Source organism: Adiantum capillus-veneris, chromosome 3, assembly GCF_014529385.1.
Source record: "Adiantum capillus-veneris isolate H3 chromosome 3, ASM1452938v2, whole genome shotgun sequence".
NCBI classification, from domain to species: Eukaryota; Viridiplantae; Streptophyta; class Polypodiopsida; order Polypodiales; family Pteridaceae; genus Adiantum; species Adiantum capillus-veneris.
In genome coordinates this window covers 152,076,380-152,096,144 of record NC_140933.1, presented here as the reverse complement: position 1 = coordinate 152,096,144, position 19,765 = coordinate 152,076,380, and the positions used below count along the sequence as shown (strand labels likewise).

General features: G+C 47.3%; 1 protein-coding gene across 2 annotated transcripts in view; it reads left to right on the top strand.

Moving 5' to 3' along the window:
- Window positions 1-19,765, top strand: part of NRPC2 (nuclear RNA polymerase C2) — a 259,266-nt gene that overhangs the window by 142,170 nt on the left and 97,331 nt on the right. For both annotated transcript variants that reach the window (XM_086509417.1, XM_086509418.1), the window contains one exon: window positions 3,353-3,433. In XM_086509417.1, coding sequence (XP_086365543.1) covers window positions 3,353-3,433 — 81 coding nt within the window. The remainder of the gene's footprint in view (window positions 1-3,352; window positions 3,434-19,765) is intronic.

Genomic DNA, 19,765 nt, shown 5'->3' with positions numbered 1-19,765 from the left:
TCCTCTTTCATCTCACAAGTTGTAATAGTGAGCAGACCTACCTTGCATGCTACAACATAAGACATGCACATTAGTAAACATGTTGTTGGTTTTTTCTTAAGATATGCCAAGCTTCAAAAATATGTTTCTAAGAGAACAAACCTTGGATCGTAAATATGGCATGCCATGGTGACCCAATCCGCCACTCGGTGAGTGTGATCAAACTTCATCCAAGCGTGTCGAAGATCTTTAGGTCCACTTCATTGCATTCAATTAATCAGATCCAATCCAGATGCAGGACCAATCATAGACATTTTGAACACAAAGCACTCCTCTCCTTTTGCTTCTTGCCCGAGGAAGTGAGGACTGGCGAGGTGGACCTGTGGGCAAACTGAGACCAAGAGCTGCTCTTTGTGCCCGAGTAAGGACACCAGTAGGCTCCTCCTCTTGCAGTGGCTTAATCACATGAGTAGCAGGTGATGGTTGAGGCACTGTGTTCACAGTAATCAAGTTTATCTTCGGGAAGGTGAATTCTTGTTGGTTTTGAGTCGAGCTTGAAGACGTGGATGCCCTTTGCGTGGGACAATCCTTACTGTAGTGATCTTTTGAATAAGGGCAATGACGACAAGGAGGGGACCCCTCAGGTAAAGGATACTTGCTCTGATAATGCCCATATTCTCCGTATCTGTAGCAGAGTAAGGGCCGATTGGAAGGACGAAACGGGGGACGAGGTGGTTGCTGCATGGAATTGGAGGCTGAAGTGTAGAAGCTCTGGGGGGTTGAGGTGGCATTAGCATTATAAAAACTTTGAGTCGGGAAAGTACTTGACATACCTTGGACAACAGGGGTATTGAGCAAAGGTGGCATGTAGTTGGGATGGTTGTAGTGGGAAACCATGTTGGATGCTGGTGCTAACCCCTGTTGGAGAGTAGGACCAAGACTACTAGACCAGGGCGAGTGACTAGACCACCTGGCTAGACCACGTGGCTGGACCAGGACGAGGAAGGACTAGACCAGGGACGAGAAGGACTAGACCAGGACGAGTACTGGGTGGACCAAGGCGAGAGAGGACCAGACCAACAAGGCGAGAGACTAGACCCGCTAGATTAAGCTGTCAAGGGTGAAACTGGACCAGACCAACAGGCTGCATAGGCGAAGCCAAGAAACCAGATACTCAACAGTGTGAGACTTCAGTTGAGGTCCCACCGTGATCGCCTAAATGAGAGCACCTGTAGCGCGGATAATGTGTCGTGCTCTCAACAGTGTGGGTGCCCCTCAGTGCAATGTGCGTGACAATCTCACTCAAACAAATGGAAACTCTCTCAAACAGAATGAAACATAGGAACAATGGATAACAACAGAGACACAACAGTGGACTAGAACATGTGGACTCGACTAGCTCAAAGAACCATGTATAGACGCTGGCGTGGCAGCACACTCAGCTCCAGCCCAGGACTCACAAGTACAAATGGGGTGTCGAGGCTCAGATGTGCGGGGATGGTGAAGCAGTGCTCTGTGTAAGACTCGCTCTAGACGACTACGTACAAGATAATAGAACTGCCCCAAAAGACTACTCATATGTACCACCGTAAAGAGCCACCAACGGCTCATAAATGTCAGCCATGTGGTGACCTGGCCACGAGGTCCACTAGGCCACTGTCGGTCATCGATAGGTACCCAACCACGTGTCACTCCCAGACCAGACGTCCGTCCAGAGGGTCCGTCCAGTGTGAACCAGTCCCAGTGTAACCCACTGTCCAACTATATGTCCTGTGAAGTGACATTGTAGCCTGCTACAGGTACGAGGCTGCTTCCATTGCTTGTTCAGAGAGGGCTTTGGACCACTCTCCAGAGTCATGCGGTACAAGGATCAAAGATGCCTGGGCCTGTTTTTGCTGGAGCTGCGCAGACACAGAGAGAGCTTGATGAGAGGAGAGGGTAGCCAGTCTCAGAGACAGATCTCAGACTTCTTTAGAGCTGCCACTGGACACCCGGAGGAGCTACTACCACAGCAGAGCTCGTCGCCTCACACCAGAGGCACACTGGTCGACCGAGCGACCGAGTTGGGGAGATCCAGGCGTCCACGATTGCGGAGGACTACACAGCATCGACGGAGGCTGCATCAGAGGATTCGGATCATTTTGGCCCGACACGCACGACGCCCGGTCAGACTACTGACCATGCAGGAGATTGATGAGATCCGTCAGCGACCGATGCTGGATCTCTTGTGATCTAGCTATCCCAGCTAGCTGCTTAGTTCACACCTAGCAGTTTAGGATTCCATAGTATTTTATTTTGTCATTTTGTCATCTTGTTACTCAGACTTTGTATCAGATCCACCACATTGTAACTTTCTGGTTTCATAGGTCACTTTGGCATTTTGAAGACGTTAATATAACATTTCATTTCATTTCTCTCTCTCTCTCTCTCTATCTCTCTCTCTCTCTCTCTCTCTCTCTCTCTCTCTCTCTCTCAGTTTAGAGGCAGCCGGTAATGCTCCACTTTTAGTGCTCTTGTTAGCTTTTCCTCATGGCTTCCCTCAATAGAGCTCTTGGCGATGCCAGTTATTTCTTCTATAGCATCTTCGTCATGGACTGTTCCCTTCTGTATTTCCTCTGCCCTATGGTTTCAGATTGTACCAGTAGGAGGGCTTCTGTGGACATTGAGCAGCTGCTTTGGCAGCCCATTTCTCACTCCATATCACCTCTGGTGGTGTTGTGGTGGTCTTGGTCTTTGATATGCAGTTGCAGAGTGAGCTTTTGGTGGGAGTGCCTATCTTCCAGAGGCAGCTGTCATTGTTTCTCTTCCTTAGCTTGTGAGGGCACATTCTGCTCCTCTTTAGGAGAGATTTTATCCCCTAGCTGTTCAGTTTTCCAGTTTTCCCATGTGGCTAGAGGTCTACAGTCTTTCATATGTTGCTTTTGGGTGTGCTTTGTCATCAGTCTTGTATTTGGCCTCAGAATCGGCACCATTTGGGCATTCTGATGGTTTTTCAAGCAGCCTTACAATGTATGGGCCAACAAAAGAAAGGCCGAAGTCAGATGCGGAACATGGAACCAAGTAGAACCACGTTGAACACCTGAAAGGAAAGATGAGTGTGAAGAAGCGCTTCAAATTAGAAGATCACAAGTCTATAAATGACCAAAAAGTGAATAGTCACTTTGGGATTTCAGTATGTTTTGATCCAATCTGGGCAAACCTGGTTGCATGACTAGCATTACGAGTAATTTTTACACCATGTTCAAAGCGCATTCTTTGTTTTGTAGATTATGTTTTGCGGTGTTAAATATCCCTGATGTTTAATAAAGAGATTTTTTTTTGTGTCAACTCTTTTTTTGCCATTGCTTGACAAAGGATTATCATTGCTATTCAGGATGGTTTTCGAACATTTGACGATTTTTTGAGGGAGGGACTTGTGGAGTATCTTGATGTGAACGAAGAAAACAATACGTTGGTATGCTCAATTTGCCGACAAAATTTGTGTTTTTATCCAAACTTCTACTCCCTCTTTTATAACAGCACAATTTTTTGTCTTCTTAATTGGATGTTAAATCCAGTTAGAGTCAATTGGGTTGCTGTACGCATCACTGGGTACTGTAGAATCACTAGGTACTGTGGAATCTCTTTTGTTGGCCTGCCAAAGGAAGGACTATGTGGTGGGGTGAATTTTTCCTTCAATGCAAAATGATGATGAGTTTTGGTTGTGAGTTGATATCTACTAATAATTTGTTTGTTGGCTCTGTTTGGGCTGATTGCTTTCCCTTAATTTGTATGAAAAGACACATAAAGAGATTTCCCTTAAGTTATCAATTTATTTTTTTTCAAGCTCAAACCAATCGTGACTTTGAGTTGGGTACATAGAAAATCCTTCAGAATTTGGTCTAGCATCTTTTCATGAGTGCTTTGAAAAGCCAGTTGTGGTAACGAGTGTCTTGCATCCCTTGAGAGGATAACACGGATTTAAAAGCTTCTAGTGGTTCAGATCTATAAATGATTAGAGAAAAAATACTATATCTCAACAGTAAGTTTCTGAGCTCATCATGTATTCTGCATGTTTGCAGCCTTTCATACCTCCGTGTTGTTCATGGCAACGTAGCACAATCAACCTGGAGGCTAGTGGTTTAATAGCTGCTTGCTAATCATAGCTAAATGATTGGAGTTTTTGCAAATGTTGAGCCCCCCCATGCCGTGTGGACATTGCTCACGACCAATGAAGATGAAACAACTAGGTGTCATGGCTGGTGGGTTGCAGAAAAACACTTTTGCAATATAGTTGCAAGGGCGATGAACTTGAGGCAGCACCACTATGAGTGTGGTCAAATGTGTTTGGTAGCTTGCAGGGACCAACATCAGGCAAGGGAGGTGGGGCATTCTTGTAGTCAGCATCAGTCCAGTGGACAGCGATGGGCACCTTGCCTCTCCGCTTGACAAAATTGATGCAAAGGCAAGGTTTTCGATTGAGTGTGTGTGTGTGTGTGTGTGAGAGAGAGAGAGAGAGAGAGAGAGAGAGAGAGAGAGAGAGAGAGAGAGAGAGAGAGAGAGAGAGAGAGAGAGAGAGAGAGAGAAATGAAATGTTATATTAACGTCTTCAAAAGGCCAAAATGACCTATGAGACCAAAAAGTTACAATTGGTGAATCTGATACCATGTGTGAGTACGGAAATTACCAGGTTACAAAGTTACCAAGTTACAAAGAACTAACACTAAAACACTAAGTCACTAAGGAGAAAGGGAATAAAAGGGGGGGGGGGGGGGGGGGTTTGTGGGTTCAGATGAAATCTCTCATCGGTCGCTGTCGGATCTCATCGACTTCCTCCATGTCAGAACTCTGGTTGGGCGTCTTGCATGTCGAGCTAGAGTGATCTGTATCTTCTGTTGCAACCTTCGTTGGTAGTGGGAGACCCCCCGAGGTCGTGGACGTCTGGATCTGCCAAGTTCAGTGGCTCTGTCAAGCAGTGTACCTCTAGTATGAGTAGGTTGTAATGACTGCTCCGTTTGCTCTCCTCTGTCTGGTGTAAAGAACTCTGTGATTCGTCTCTGAGACTGTCTTTCCCCTGATGTCCTCAGCAAGCTCTCCCTAAGTCTGCGCAGCTCTAGCAGGAACAATCCGAGACACTTCTGATCCTTGTATCTCATGACTCTAGAAAAAGGTCCGAACCCTTCTCTAAACAAGCTGTGGAAGCGTCTGCGTATCTCATAGTATGCCGGGTAGTGGCATGTGTAGTGCAGTTCTGTCTCTGGCTCTAAGTTACATAGGTGACATATCCTGGCTCCTGCCAGTACCCCTCGAAATCGGCCAGTCTCGATCTGGAGCTGATGTGAGGATGTGCGTATCTGTCCAATAGCGCGTCTTATTCCATGAGATAAGTGTGTATCCATGTATGGTGGCCTAGTCACAAATCCGTCCTCCGTGAGTTGGAGAAGATGCTCTCTGTAGAAGGCCATCTTCGTGCCCAACTCCTGTGTCGGTTGTATCCATGTGCTCCTGGTATTTAGTTGAATCAGATCCTGACGTATGAGCCTGGTCACCTCTGTCCGTGTGAGAGACAAGGAGGGTGCATCCAAGGAGTATTGAAATGGAGGTAATCTATCCATATTGAGACCATGCGACTGGAACCATGATGCCATCTGTCCATACCAACATGCTGTATCGCCTTGTAGAGCTAGTTGTCGAGATGACTCCAGGGCAAGCCGAGCGTATCTGTCTTTGGGGAGATCCCATAAACCGTGCATAAGGACACCGATCTCGTCAGTGCCTCCACCACGAGGGGGGGGGGCGGCTAGCTCGGCTCGGATAATCTCATGTGGTACTGAGGCCTTAGCCCGAATCATCCGAGCGATCATAGAGACCAGAGGCCTCTCCATACATCGCCATCCATCTGTATTACCAGATCTCCCATGGTGGTCTACTGAGGGTCCCCATACCTGAGAGAGAGAGAGAGAGAGAGAGAGAGAGAGAGAGAGAGAGAGAGAGGGAAGGTGGGAGAACCTCTGCGCAAACCTTCTGTCGCCAGTGCACTCTTCTGCTGAGCCTCGTATTGCTGGGGAGCAGCCCATTTTCAGATTCTGCGTGCGCTGTCATCTGCTGAGCGTTCCGTGACCTGCAAATTCGCTTTCATCTGCCAGTCTGCATTTCGCGCTTCTGCTACAGGTTTCATGCGCCAGCTAGGGTGTGTGTGTGTGTGTGTTGGTCGTCTGCTGCTCTGGCTGTAGTTTCAGCGTGCAGGGAATTAGACAGCGCAGAGTTCTCCTTCGCCTATGGTCAGCTCTCCAGTGAAATTTTGCTGCAATGATTTGGGTTTCACAAGTATCTCTGTTAGCCTTTGTGGTACACACTTTTGTTCAATATTCTGCAGAGCAGAGATTCGTTTATGTATAGTTTTGTGATTTTGAATAGAGAAAGACTGACCAAAAAAAAAAAAGTGAGTGATTGTCTAGTGGGTTTCAAGCAGTGATCTTTAATTAAAGTAGACCTTTGTCTGTAGAAGTGCGGTATTGGTTGGTCATGGCAGAAGAAGCTGTATATAAGTGTAGGAAACAGGTTGAGCTTTCCTCCATGGATGCTGCAAATATCATAAAAGAGTGTTTGTCGAAGGATTTTGCGGATGCTCGAAATGCCTGGAAGGTCATCAACCCCCTATTGAAGTGGTTATTCCGGTTGCGTAGCTTATGGATCCAGTTGAACAATATGCGTTATGCGGTTATTTTGTTTTTCCCTTGCAAGATGCCCTCAACACAAGATGTAGGTCAATGGGTTGATTTTTTGTTGAAACAACAAGTAGTCCGAGGGGGGTATTTTGGTGTCCGTGGGTTTTATGAGGTGTTACTGGCAGACATGGATGTTCGTTCACTTTTGTTGGAAATGTCGCCTTTGTTTTTCACCATGCAAATGATACATGTATTACCATGGGCCCTTACTAAAGATTATGAGAGTTAGATACGACATAGGTGCCCAGTTTGGGTGGAAATAGTCGGATTTCCACTTACTTGGAAGCATTTCTTGCCTCTTTTGGCAGCTTATTGGGCAAAGTGATATGCCCCCCAAACTTGGATACTAATTCAATAGATTTTATGTGTTGTGGGATACGGATAAGCTGACGCCGTCAGGAATTACGGTTGACTCCGATGATCTAATAGGCAAAAGGCATTTAAACTCAAATGGGGAAAGTTTGCAGGTGCATGTCTTAGCTATGGCAAGTTTGGCCATATGCAGTTTGAATGCCAAGAGTCGTTATTAAAATTGCCACCCTCTGCTGTTCTCACAGCTGGAACTCATGTTGCCTCTCCCTCGTCTTTGTCTTTGAGGCCAAAGATGGGGGATTCTAATGGAAGCATCTAGGTCAAACAAGGTAAAGACCAAGTTAAGAGCTTAGCTAATGCGTATCCTACTGCAAAGGCTCATATAAAGGCAAAGCCAAAATGGGAGATTCCATTGATGGTTGGCAAACTCCAAAGAAGACTGCAAAACCTCCTGTTTCGTCTCTCTCAAGAAATTATGTGTACTTGCTTTGGATGGGAAAAGTGGTGGGATTTCGACATCTGCATCTCATGATCATAAATCTCTAGTCGAAGTGTGGGATAGAGTGGTTCACTCATATAAAGATGCTTTGCTTGGGTCGACATCTGTGTCGTTGCCGATGCATCAAAATCCCCCGCAAGGGACGCATATGGAATCCGCTTTGTTGGTTGTTAGTATGGAGGCGGATGTGCCTATGGGCAATTCTATTTGACGATTGTGCCTCGTGATTCTCTTGTAAATATTGTAGAGATGTATTCTCCTATTAGATGTTTTATGTATAATGTGGGCGGATTATGCAACCACGACAAGTGGAGCTAATCTGGCATTATGTACGTACAAATAAGGCAGATATAGTGGTATTACAGGAGCATAATCGACACGGCTTTGTTGGTCAATCATCGTATTATGTGGGGTTTTGGATTGCTTATGCTCGTACTGGCTCTTTTTCAGGTGTTTTAATGATGGTGCGTCATGAATTGCAGTCGGTTTTGGCCTATAATCACCCGGCAGGGCGTTGGATGATTGTTTAATGTCTGTGAAAGGGAATATTATGGAATTTGCTGGTATTTATGCTTATACTGCCTCGGCACAAAGAACTCATCTTTGGCAAGATTTGGTCAAATACCTCTAGCGTTCACATGCCTTTTAGTGCGGGGATTTTAATAATGCACCTGCAAACATGAACAATATAACTGGCCATTCACATATGTTGAGCTCTGAACGTTCTTCTTGGGATGCTATGGTCAGTAACACAGGTGCATTGGATTTGTGGACCAATACTCACTCTTCAGAGCGGGGCTATACTTTTACTCATAAAGCTCACTCTGGAAGAGCACGATTGGATTGGTGGTTATGTATTGGGCACTCCGCAATATGGTATGTTTGCATGTGATATGAGGATTGATCGTTCCTTCACTCTATGTGATCATTTCCCTCTTTGGCTCTTGGTCCATTTTGAGGCATTGGATGCAGATTCCCCGCTTCCTTGTAAGCGGTTGCTGCGTATTAATAATGCATATCTTTCACACAAGGCATTCCACAACTTGATTGAAGCGGTGATTCCTCCTCTTGTCTCTTATATGTTTATCGATGTGGATGTGGCCTAGTATCGTTTTGTCATGCCGATCCATGTAGTCATAAAGGATTATGTTTCGTGGTACATGCACCAATTGAGAGATAAAGTGCAGGAAGATACGGTGACTTGTCAAACTCTAGAAAGTCTTGCAGATACTAGACAGCTTACTGATTCGGAACAGGAGGAATTATGTGCAGCTAAAGCCTCTTTGATACATAATATTAGGAGGAAACTTAAAAAATGGAAGGTTAGATCGAGATAGTGTCCTTTTATGGATAAAGGTTGTACATCGAAAAAGTTCTTTGACCATTTGCACCATTCGTGGCAATCTGTCTCTATCAAAAGGATTAAGGACAATAGTGGGCAATGGACAGCCAATAAAAGTCAATTGGCAGACTCCATGGTGGCTGATTGTTGGCCTCTGTTGAGGTACCAGCATGTGTGTCTTGGGTACGTGTCTGCTGAGCATGTTCAGCCTTTGGAGGCTGCACATGCGCCGCGGGTCGAGATCCCCTACAAGGATAGGCCTTCGCTAAGTGGCCCATCTGCCTACAAATGAAGCACTAGTTCGACAGTCCCGAATACTCCATGGACCCTTTGGCATAACCATCCCCACTCACCCTAGGTAGAAGGACCATATTCGGGAGAGTATGAGTGTCCCGTACTTGAACGCATATTGAGGGCAGAGCGACGGCCTTGGCTGCAACTGAAGCTGTCGTGCGTAGGGTCTCCAAGACTCTCCCGATCTCGGAACCAATCCTGGAAAGAAGTACGTATTCCCTCCTCAAGCCAGGGAGGTAGACTGAAATAGGCAAGCCTGCCTCCTCCTCAGAACATCTGATGCGGGGTCGAAGCCATGGCGCCTGTCACAAGACGGGCACCACGTGCTAATAGAAAAGAACAGACTGAACAAACTTTTAGCTCTTCAATAACAACTGAACTGAGAGAGAGAGAGAGAGAGAGAGAGAGAGAGAGAGAGAGAGAGAGAGAGAGAGAGAGAGAGAGAGAGAGAGAGAACATGCGACACGGAGCCCAAACCTTGGCGCCCCTTTAGGTATTTCTCTATATTGCATCAACACAGTAGAAGCCACTACTCCAGACTCTGCACCTTCTCCAGGAAGCATGCCAGAGAATGAGCCCATGGCCTCATATTTAAAGGCCCTAGGCCCCAAAAGCAGTTTACATGAAAAGCCTTCAAACTCAAAAGCTTTTAGTCCAAAAGCAATGCCAAAAAGTTGCCAGTGTAAATCACGGAATTCCGTACAACTGCTACGTCAGTAGTCAGTGCAAAATGCGAAAATACGTACAATATGCCACGTCATCATGTCAACGTAATTTTCGGGTTCTCCGTACAGCTACCACGTCATTAGCTACTACGCATGTCTTTCTGTGTATGTGTGTGGGTCTGCTTATTTTAATACTTTATGTCACTTGGGCCCCATCGGACGGGGTCCCATAAGTTGGTAGGACTTGTTCTTCTGCTGCTGTTGCTTACTCCTTAGGGTTTAGGCCCCTCGGCCGTGATCTACAAGTTGGCTCCATTCTTCAAGGCTTGACACGTAGTAGCTTATGACATCCCCCCTTCTTGAAAGAAAGTAATCGTCCGCGATTACAGCATATCTACAAAACAACTCAAGTTAGCTCAAAAATTTCCAAGGGACAATCCGAGGAACAATTAGTTGCTCTCTTTTTTTTGTTCAAGAGTTAGCTTCTCCTTTCGACTCTTTTGATCAAGGAGTTGGCTTCTCCTTTCGTCCAGATCGGAGCTCTTGTTATTGAGGCGTAGTAAAATTAGCCATCACACCCAGACCGCACCGATCTTCCACGGGTGTGTTGATGCACTAAAATTACATACCCAAGCAATCTCATCCAATTAGGAATATTCAGTGGTTGGCACATCACAATGCAACACAAATGCTTACATATGATGTTACAAGAGATAAAACCATAAAGCCGCCGATGAACACTCTTCCCGCATAACCTAACAAGGTCCAAGCCGGGAGATATTCAACGACTCCCTCATCACTCCTCCCGCAAATAACCTAAAAAGGTCCGGGCCATGAGATATAGAGGCCTTGAACAACCAAACGTCCCCCACAGCGCAGTCTGCGTCGTTTGGAGGTGCTGAGAGTACCCACTGTTCAAAACTTCTTAATACTCCCCCCGTAAATAACCATTAGGTCCAGGCCATGAGTAAAAACAAACTTTTTCAATCATTCAATACTCCCCCCGCAAATAACCACAAGGGTCTGGGCCATGAGTATGAACAAGCATTTTCAAACATTATTTCTCACTACTCTAGCCGGGAGTAAAAATCACAATCATTGAAACCGGTATTAAAAACAGAGTCAGACAATTCAAATCGGCACCAAGACAGGTTTAATACAGATACCATCCATTTCAAACGAAGTTTCAAACAATAAGTTCTCAAACAAAGTTCAAAAGTATCCAAGTGTAAAAACAACTAGATAGTTCATTCAGGGTTTTGTTCGGGCAATCGAACTTTGAGGACGACTGGCTTGCCCTTCTGCATCACGGTGATGGTTTGGTTCTGAACCTGGAGAGTCGCATCATTCTTGTCATGCCAAGGCATGCCCAAGAGAATGTCACAGTTGCCCAACTTCATAATGTTGAAATCGGCTTTTCCATGATAATCTTGCATAGTCATTGGAAGTGTACCAATGACCAGTACCACTTTTTGAGTTTGCCCGATTGCTAGCTCAGCTTCAATAGCTCCACCCTCTGCATCATAATCAAAGTGCATCTGCCTCAAGAATTCAGGATGGATGAAATTCTCTGTAGCTCTTGGTTCAAAGAAATGTAGGGCTTTAAAATCGTTTACTTTGCCATATGCTCGACACAATTCATTTGTACTTTCAAGGCATATGCCATAGATGTCAGGTACTAATCCAATGGCCGGTTTAACTCGTTTGGCTGGAGATGGTCCTGGGTTTTTGTCGACCATCGGCGTAGGCGTCGGTTCCGCTGGCCTGTCAGTGCGTTGGGGACAACCAAAATAGTTATGTCCTGTTTGAAAGCATCCAAAACATCGGCCTTCTTGTAATAAGGTGTCTCGTTGTTGAGGTGTCAAACGAGGCCTTTGCGGTTGACTTTCACGAGACTATCGAGAATTTGTTCTTTGTTGGCGAGAGTTGTGGTAAGTGGCCGGAGGTTCTTCTGTGGTAAACTGTAGCTTTCGCTTCATTAGTTTGTAGCCGACCGCAGCATGGTCCATAAGCTCTTGCATGGTAGAGACTTGCTTGTAGAGACAATATTCTTGCAATGGTGATGGTAATCCAATGGTGTAGCGCTCACAATGGTCCTCCAAAGAAATGAACTTAAAAGACACCGGAAGGTACACATCGAGAAACCTTTGGTTATAGTCGTCCATGGTTTCGGTGGCAAGCATTTTCAAGTTGTCCACGCTGCCAAAATACGGACTTCAAACATAGAAGTCGTGTAACTGCATGCAAAAATTGTCTTAAAAGCTTGCCAGGTCCTTGGAGCATGTGGTTGTGTCGCGATTGAACTCCACCATTGCATAGCATTATCTCTAAGAAATCCTGTTGCTCGAGAAATCTTGGATTCTTCTGTATAGTTGCTAAAAGCATAGATGTTGTCGAATTGCTGTAGGAATCGTAATGCTTTCTTCTGATCTTTCACCCCGGAAAAAGTGAAAAACTTGACTGTCGTCCAGTCATCCTTGAAATCTTTGGGTTTGTTAGGTGCATATCCCGGGAATGGATAGTAAGGGTATCCATATGGGCTCCAACCATTGTAGCTTGGTGGCGGCGGTGGTAGTGGAAGTGGGGGAAACGGCAATGGCAAAGGCGGTTGCACTGGATCAGGGTCAGATGGATGCACCATATTCCTAAAGACTCCCCCGATCAGAACTGACGGCTGGGAAGGTTGCCGGTTGGAAGCTCTCGTATGTTTTGGTACCGGAGGAGAAGGTACCACTTGAGGCATCAGAGGGGGTAACATGTAATTCAAAAATTGTTGAAAACTTTGCAAGATCCAAAGATGCCGCGAAAGAATGTCTTGAAGCTTGTCGAGCAAAAACTGGAAATATTGTGTTGAATCCATGAACGCCATGTCTTGGGTTCTTTATGGCTTATGTCCTGTAAGACAGAGCCATGAAGACGGGAGCGCGCCTGATGCGCGATGAAGTAAGGATGGGAGTGGCTAATAAGTCCGGGGTCAGGAGCACAAAGAATTTTCAAATAAAATTCCAATAGTCTCTGGTTTGCTCTGTCTGCTCTTTTGTAGGACAAGTATGCTTTCAAAAACGCACACGTCTGATGCTCTGATACCACTGTCACAAGACGGGCACCACGTGCCAATAGAAAAGAATAGATTGAACAGACTTTTAACACTTCAATAACAACTGAATTGAAGAGAGAGAGAGAGAGAGAGAGAGAGAGAGAGAGAGAGAGAGAGAGAGAGAGAGAGAGAGAGAGAGAGAGAGAGAGAGAGATGAATGACACGCAACACGGAGTGGCAGAATTCAACCCTAGAGAGTATTGGCACCAAACCTTGGCGCCCCTTTCGGTATTTCTTTATATTGCATCAACACAATACAAGCCGGTACTCCAGACTCAGCACGTTCTCCAGGAAGCATGCCAGAGAATGAGCCCATGGCCTCATATTTAAAGGCCTAGGCCCCAAAAGCAATTTACATGAAAAGCCTTCAAACTCAAAAGCTTTTGGTCCAAAAGCAATGCCAAAAAGTTGCCAGCGTAAATCACGGAATTCTGTACAATTGCCACGCCAGTAGTCAGCGCAAAACATGGAAATATGTACAGTCCGCCACGTCATCATATCAACGCAATTTTCGGGTTGTTCGTACAGTTGCTACGCAAGTCTTTGTGTGTGTGTGTGTGGGTCCTGCTTTATTTTAATCCTAAATGTCACTTGGGCCCCATCGGACGGGGTCTCATAAGTTGATAGGGCTTCTTCTTCTGCTGTTGTTGCTTACTCTTCTTAGTGTTTAGGCCCCTCGGCCGTGATCTGCAAGATGGCTCCATTCTTTAGGGCTTGACACGTCAGCACTTTGTGACAATGCCACTATTGGAAATGAGCTCTGACCACTCGGATGGCCAACGGGCTCATCGAGATGACCTTGGCCGCCATCTCGGCAGCCTCGAACTCTATCTGATAGTATCCCCGTCCGAGAAGCCGAATGTCTATGATCTTCCCCACCTGTGCTAGAAGGCAGGCCTGCAGAAGGTCGCTTACCTTTCCTCGACTGAGACTGTTGCCAATAATCTTGTAGATGACAGAGGTGGCCTGAAGGTGCTTCACCTTTGTTGTGAGGCTCGCTTTCTCTGCTGGCGAGACAGAGCAAGTTGGATGGTAGCCTCGGCGAGGTCGGACCAGGGGGCTTTATCTGAGTCCCTCTGTGGCGGAGCACTAGCTTCCATTTGTGTCTGCTACTGCTGATGAATGGAATGTCGACGTCCCTTATTTGCTCCAAAAGACCTCCCTCAGAAGGAGGGGCCATAACAGGGTAGGAGAGTCGGCATAGCGAGAGGCGAGGGGATGAAGGTGGGAAAGGGGATGGATGGGAAGGGGGAGAGGCTTGAAGGCTAGCGGGTTGTTTAGGCTGGTTACCCTTTTGCATGAGGTAACTTATTAAAAGCCCTAATCAGACTCGCTGCTGTTGCCATACGTGATAGCCATCGCCATCATCCCCCCCCCCCCCCCCCCCCCCCCCCCCCCCCCCCTCATGTTGCTTTGCCAGCCCGTGGATCCTCTCCGACACCTCCTTTCGCGCTGCCCTGTCTCATCCTTGCGCTACCCGCCACTGCTGCCCGCAGCCCGTCCCCCCTTCCCCCCTCCTGTTTGCTGTCTTGGTTGCTCTCCCGAGTTCGCCCTTGGTGGTGTTTCCCAACGGCTTCTTTTCAACTTGTCATCTCATTTTGCTCTCTTCAACACCTTTGATCTTTTTTCGTCGCTATCACAGCAACATTAGACACAGATGGAGGGCGTTGCTCCGCCACAGAGGGACTTGACGAAAGCCTCCTCGCCCGACGCCGCGGAATTCACCATTCGACTTGCTCCTTCGCTGACAGAGCAAGCGAGCTTAGAGGCAGAGGTGGTGCGCCCTCAGGCCACCTCCGTAATCTGCAAGATTCTCGGCCGTGATCTCCTCAAGGCCCGCCAGAGAAGTAGGCAAGATCCTCGACGTTCAGCTGCTCGGCGTAGCTACTACTAGATAGAGTTTGAGACCCTCGAGATGGCGTCCAAGGTCATTGCGATGAGCCCTCTGGCCATCCGAGCTGTTCGAGCTCACTTTCGATAGTGCAGTGCCATGGTTTCGACCCAACTACCGACGCTCTTGTCGAGGAGGCAGACCTTCCCATCTCAGTCTGCTTCCCCAGCCGGAGGAGGGAGTACCTTCCGCTCCTTTCCATGATAGGCTCAAAGATTGGGACTGTTCTGGAGACACCTCGCACGGCAGCCTCTGTAGCTGCCAAGGCAGCTGACATTCCCACAGTACGTGTTCTGGTTCGGGACACCTACACCTACAGCCCCTCCCTGTCACAAGACGGGCACCACGTGCCAATAGAAAAGAACAGACTAAAACAGACTTTTAGCACTTCAATAACAACTGAATTGAGAGACAGAGACGACACGCGACACGGAGTAGCGGAATTCCACCCCAGAGAGTATTGGCCCCAAACCTTGGCGCCCTTTCGGTATTTCTTTATATTGCATCAACACAGTACAAGCCGGTACTCGAGACTTTGCACCTTCTCCAGGAAGCATGCCAGAGAATGAGCCCTAACCTCAAATCTAAAGGCCCTTGGCCTAAAAAGCAATTACAGTGAAAAGCCTTCAAAACTCGAAAGCTTTTGGTCCAAAAGCAAAGCCAAAAAGCTACCAGCGTAAATCACGGAAATCCGTACTGCCTGTCACGTCATCAGCCATTGAAAAACGCAAAAATCTCCTTGCTGCCTTTAGGGTTAGGGTTAGGGTTTCTGCAGTTTTAGGGTTTTTGGCAACAGAATTAGGGTTTGCAGGTTTTAGGGTTAGGATTTCCAAAATTAGGGTTCGTAGATTTTAGGGTTAGGGTCTCCAAAATTAGGGTTTCAGCAGTTAGGGTTTTTGGCAAAAATTAGGGTTAGGGTTTCTGCTCTCGGACAGCCACGTCATCACTTTGTGACAATTTAGGCCGCTTGGCCACATCTGTAAGTTGGCTCCATTCTGCAGGCTTTGACACGTCAGCAGTTTGTTACATCTCCCCTTCTTGAAAGAGAGTAATCGCTCGCGATTACAGCATATCTGCAAAACAACTCAAGTTAGCTCAAAAATTTCCGAGGGTCATCTCGAGGGACATTTCGAGGGACAATCAATTTGCTCTTTTTATTAAGGAGTTAGCTTCTCCTTTCTGCTCTTTTGATCAAGGAGTTAGCTTCTCCTTTCGGTTGTTTTGATCAAGGAGTTAGCTTCTCCTTACGTCCAGATCGAAACTCTTGATTTTCCGGCATAGTAAAATTAGCCATCACACCCAGACCGTACTGATCTTCCACGGGTGTCTTGATGCACTAAAATTACATACCCAGGCAATCGTTTCCAATTAGGATTATTCAGTAGTTGGCACATCACAATGCAACACAAATGCTTATATATGCATGTTACAAGACATAAAAACATAAAGCCGCCAATGAACACTTCTCCCGCATAACCTAACAAGGTCCGGCCCGGGAGATATTCAACGACTCCCTCATCACTCCTCCCGCATAACCTAAAAAGGTCCGGGTCGGGAGATATAGAGGCCTTTTACAACCAAACGCCCCCCAGACCGCAGCCTGCGTGGTTTGGGGGTGCTGAGAGTAACCACTGCTCAGAGTTCTTAATACTCCTCCCGCATAACCATCCAGGTCCGGGCCGGGAGTTACAACAACAATTATTTTACAAGCATACAACCAAATGCTCCCTAGGCATCAGCCTGCATCGCTCGGAGGTTTTCAAACATGCAACGAAACGCTTCCCAGGCATCGGCCTGCGTCGTTCCGAGGTTGAAACAATACCAAAACAGTATTTCTCACTACTCCACCCGGGAGTAAAATCACCAATCATTGAAACCAGTATCAAACCAGAGTCAAACAATTCAAATCGGCACCAAAACAGATGCCATCCATTTCAAACAAATTCCAAACAGGATCACCAAACAAGTTCAAACAAAACTCAAACTTAAAAAGCAATCTCGACATCAGTCGAGCTCAAAAAGTCGACTGACTTTCCATCCTGAAACTTGCACCAAAAATTAGGGTTAGGTTCATTCCATAAGGTCGTAGCCAGCATGGTCCATCAGCTCTTGGACAAACAGTGTTTCTTTGGCGACGATGGTAGTCCCAAGATAGCAATCGCACTGGACCTCCAAGGTCATCTGATCGTGAAGAGACATCTACTGGGAGATGTCGAGAAACTTCCAGTTATAATCTGCTAGGGTTTCCATGGAAAGCATTTCAGGATACCCCACTCTGCCAGAAGTTGCACTCTGAACAAAGATGTCAGAAACCATATAACTTCGGGCAAAACTTTTCTTGAAAGCTTGCCAAGTACTTGGGAGTATGCTGCTTGGTAGCTGTAGACATCACCATCTGCATGGCATTGCTTCTGAGAAAAAAACGGTGACTTGAAACAAATCTGGATCCTTCTCTTGCAAGTGATCTTAATTGGCTTATGCCCTGCAAGACGTGAGCGGTGAAGACGGGAGCGCGCTCGATGCGCGATGAAGTAAGGGTGGCAGTGGCTAAAATTCCAATAGCTCTTTCTGCTCTTTTGTAGGACCGGTATGCTTTCAGAAAAGCACACGCCTGATGCTGTGATACCACTATCACAAGACGGGCACCACGTGCCAATAGAAAAGAATAGACTGAAACAACTTTTAGCACTTCAATAACAACTGAATTGAGCGACAGAGACGACACGCGACACGGAGTGGCGGAATTCCACCCCAGAGAGTATTGGCCCCAAACCTTGGCGCCCCTTTCCGTATTTCTTTATATTGCATCAACATAGTACAAGCCGGTACTCGAGACTCTGCACCTTCTCCAGGAAGCATGCCAGAGAAGAAGCCCTAACCTCATATTTAAAGGCCTTTGGCCTAAAAAGCAATTACAGTGAAAAGCCTTCAAAACTCAAAAGCTTCTCGTCCAAAAGCAAAGCCAAAAAGCTGCCAGCGTAAATCACGGAAGTCCGTACAGCCTGCCACGTCAACAACCAGCGCAAAACGCGGAAATCTCCCTGCTGCCCTTAGGGTTAGGGTTAGGATTTTTGCAGTTTTAGGTTTCTGGCAACAAAATTAGGGTTTGTAGGTTTTAGGGTAGGGTTTCCAGAATTAGGGTTTGCAGGTTTTAGGGTTAGGGTTTCTAGAATTAGGGTTTCAGCAGTTAGGGTTTTTGGCAGAAATTAGGGTTAGGGTTTCTGCTCTCGGGCCACTTCTGTAAGTTGGCTCCATTCTTTAGGCTTTGACAGGTCAGCAGTTTGTTACACTCCCCCCCCCCCTTCCCCTCCCGCCTCCTTCCTCCTCGGCCCCACCTCTCCCTTCTCTCTCTGCCGCTTCCCTACTCCTCCTCCTCCTCCTCCCGCTAGCCCCCCTGCTTCTACAGCTCTTGCCTCCCCCTTCCCCCCCCCCCCCGCAGCGGACCGAGGAACAGGAGTATCCTCAGCTACTAGGAGATTTCTTGGCAGCGCTTTTGCCACGAGTCGCTTGACGAGAGACGAACAAGCCTTTCTTGCGACCCTTCTAGTGCAGACGTCTCCCTCAGCTTAGTTGGTTCTTTCTTCAGGAGTCTACGACCCTAGTTGCTGCAGCGAGAGAGGAGCAAGATCTACGACGGGGCGTTGCTTCCTTGTAGAGGCTGCAGCAGCAGCACCAAGATAGTCCCTGATTGGAGGAGCAGTTGCAGCAGGCTCGCGAGGAGCTTGCTAGCACAGAGGAGAGGCGTCATGAGTTTGCCATTGGTGGCTTTTATGGTTGTCCATATGAGTAGTGGCGGTTGGGTCATGATTTATCATCTTCTTCATATATGGTCCAGCATGGTCGTATAGGATAGCGAGTCTATACACACAGCACGTCTGCACCATCGCTGCACATTTGAGCCTCGACACCCCCATTGTACCCGTGAGTTCTGGGCTGGAGCTTAGTGTGCTGCCACGCCAGAGTCTGTATCGGTTCTTTGAGATAGTCGAGTCCATATGTTCTGGTCTGCTGTTATGTTAATGAAACCATAGGGCTACAACCACCTCTTCAAGAGAGGGCTACAACAATCATGATGGGGAGACTCTCCCAATGAAAAAACAACATATGTACAATGGGGCTAAATCAAGAAATGGGAGGAGGGAAAAGCCACACAGATGGACGGTAGTGCCATCTGAGTACACCGTGGACCACAATGAAAAAAGGCCTCGGACGCCAGAGTCGAACGAAGGCCTCTCTTCGCTCTCGCATGCGGTTGGAGCTGCCCTGGAGTCTATCTAGCTCTCCTCTAAGAGTGTGGATCAGCTCTAGCCAAAGATCGCGAACAGTCTCTGTTGGTGGTACGGGGCGAGCCTCAAAGATGCGGAAAAGGTGGGCCCGCCAGATGAACCATAGTGCCAGGCCAGTGATGAGCTCCCAGCACTCCTCTCTCCACTGCACCACTCCTGTGGAGTAAGCTCTCTAGCAGGCTGGAGTGTAGGCCACCCCCTTGCATCACTATCATCCTGCTGGTGGAAGATAGCTCAAACTGAAGTGCCGAGCCCGTGAGAGTGGATCAAGCCGCTACTCCCCAAGTGTACTGCCAAGCCGTGGAAAGACCAGGCATCAGCCGAAGAACACGAAGCCACACCTACTGTGCCAAAGGGCAGTCCCAAAGACAATGACGTTGACTCTCTACAAGGTGGCCACAAGTTGTACATGCGGCCGAGAGACCACTATGCACCGGCCAACTCCCAACTGTTGTAACTCTGTGTGCCACCAACCACTGAAACAAAGTGACTCGCCTCGGCTGTCTGGAGTCGCACAACCTCTCTCAAGAAGTTGCCAAAAACTCAGCTGTGAGACCCTCCTCTTGCCAATGAGGTGCTGCAGCGGGGCGAGCCTCTCTCTGTGGTGCCAGTATGTGACGTCCCAGTCGAACAGTGTACTAACAGAAAGGGACACCTGGGTGGTCATCTCTTGGCAGCGCTTTTGCCACGAGT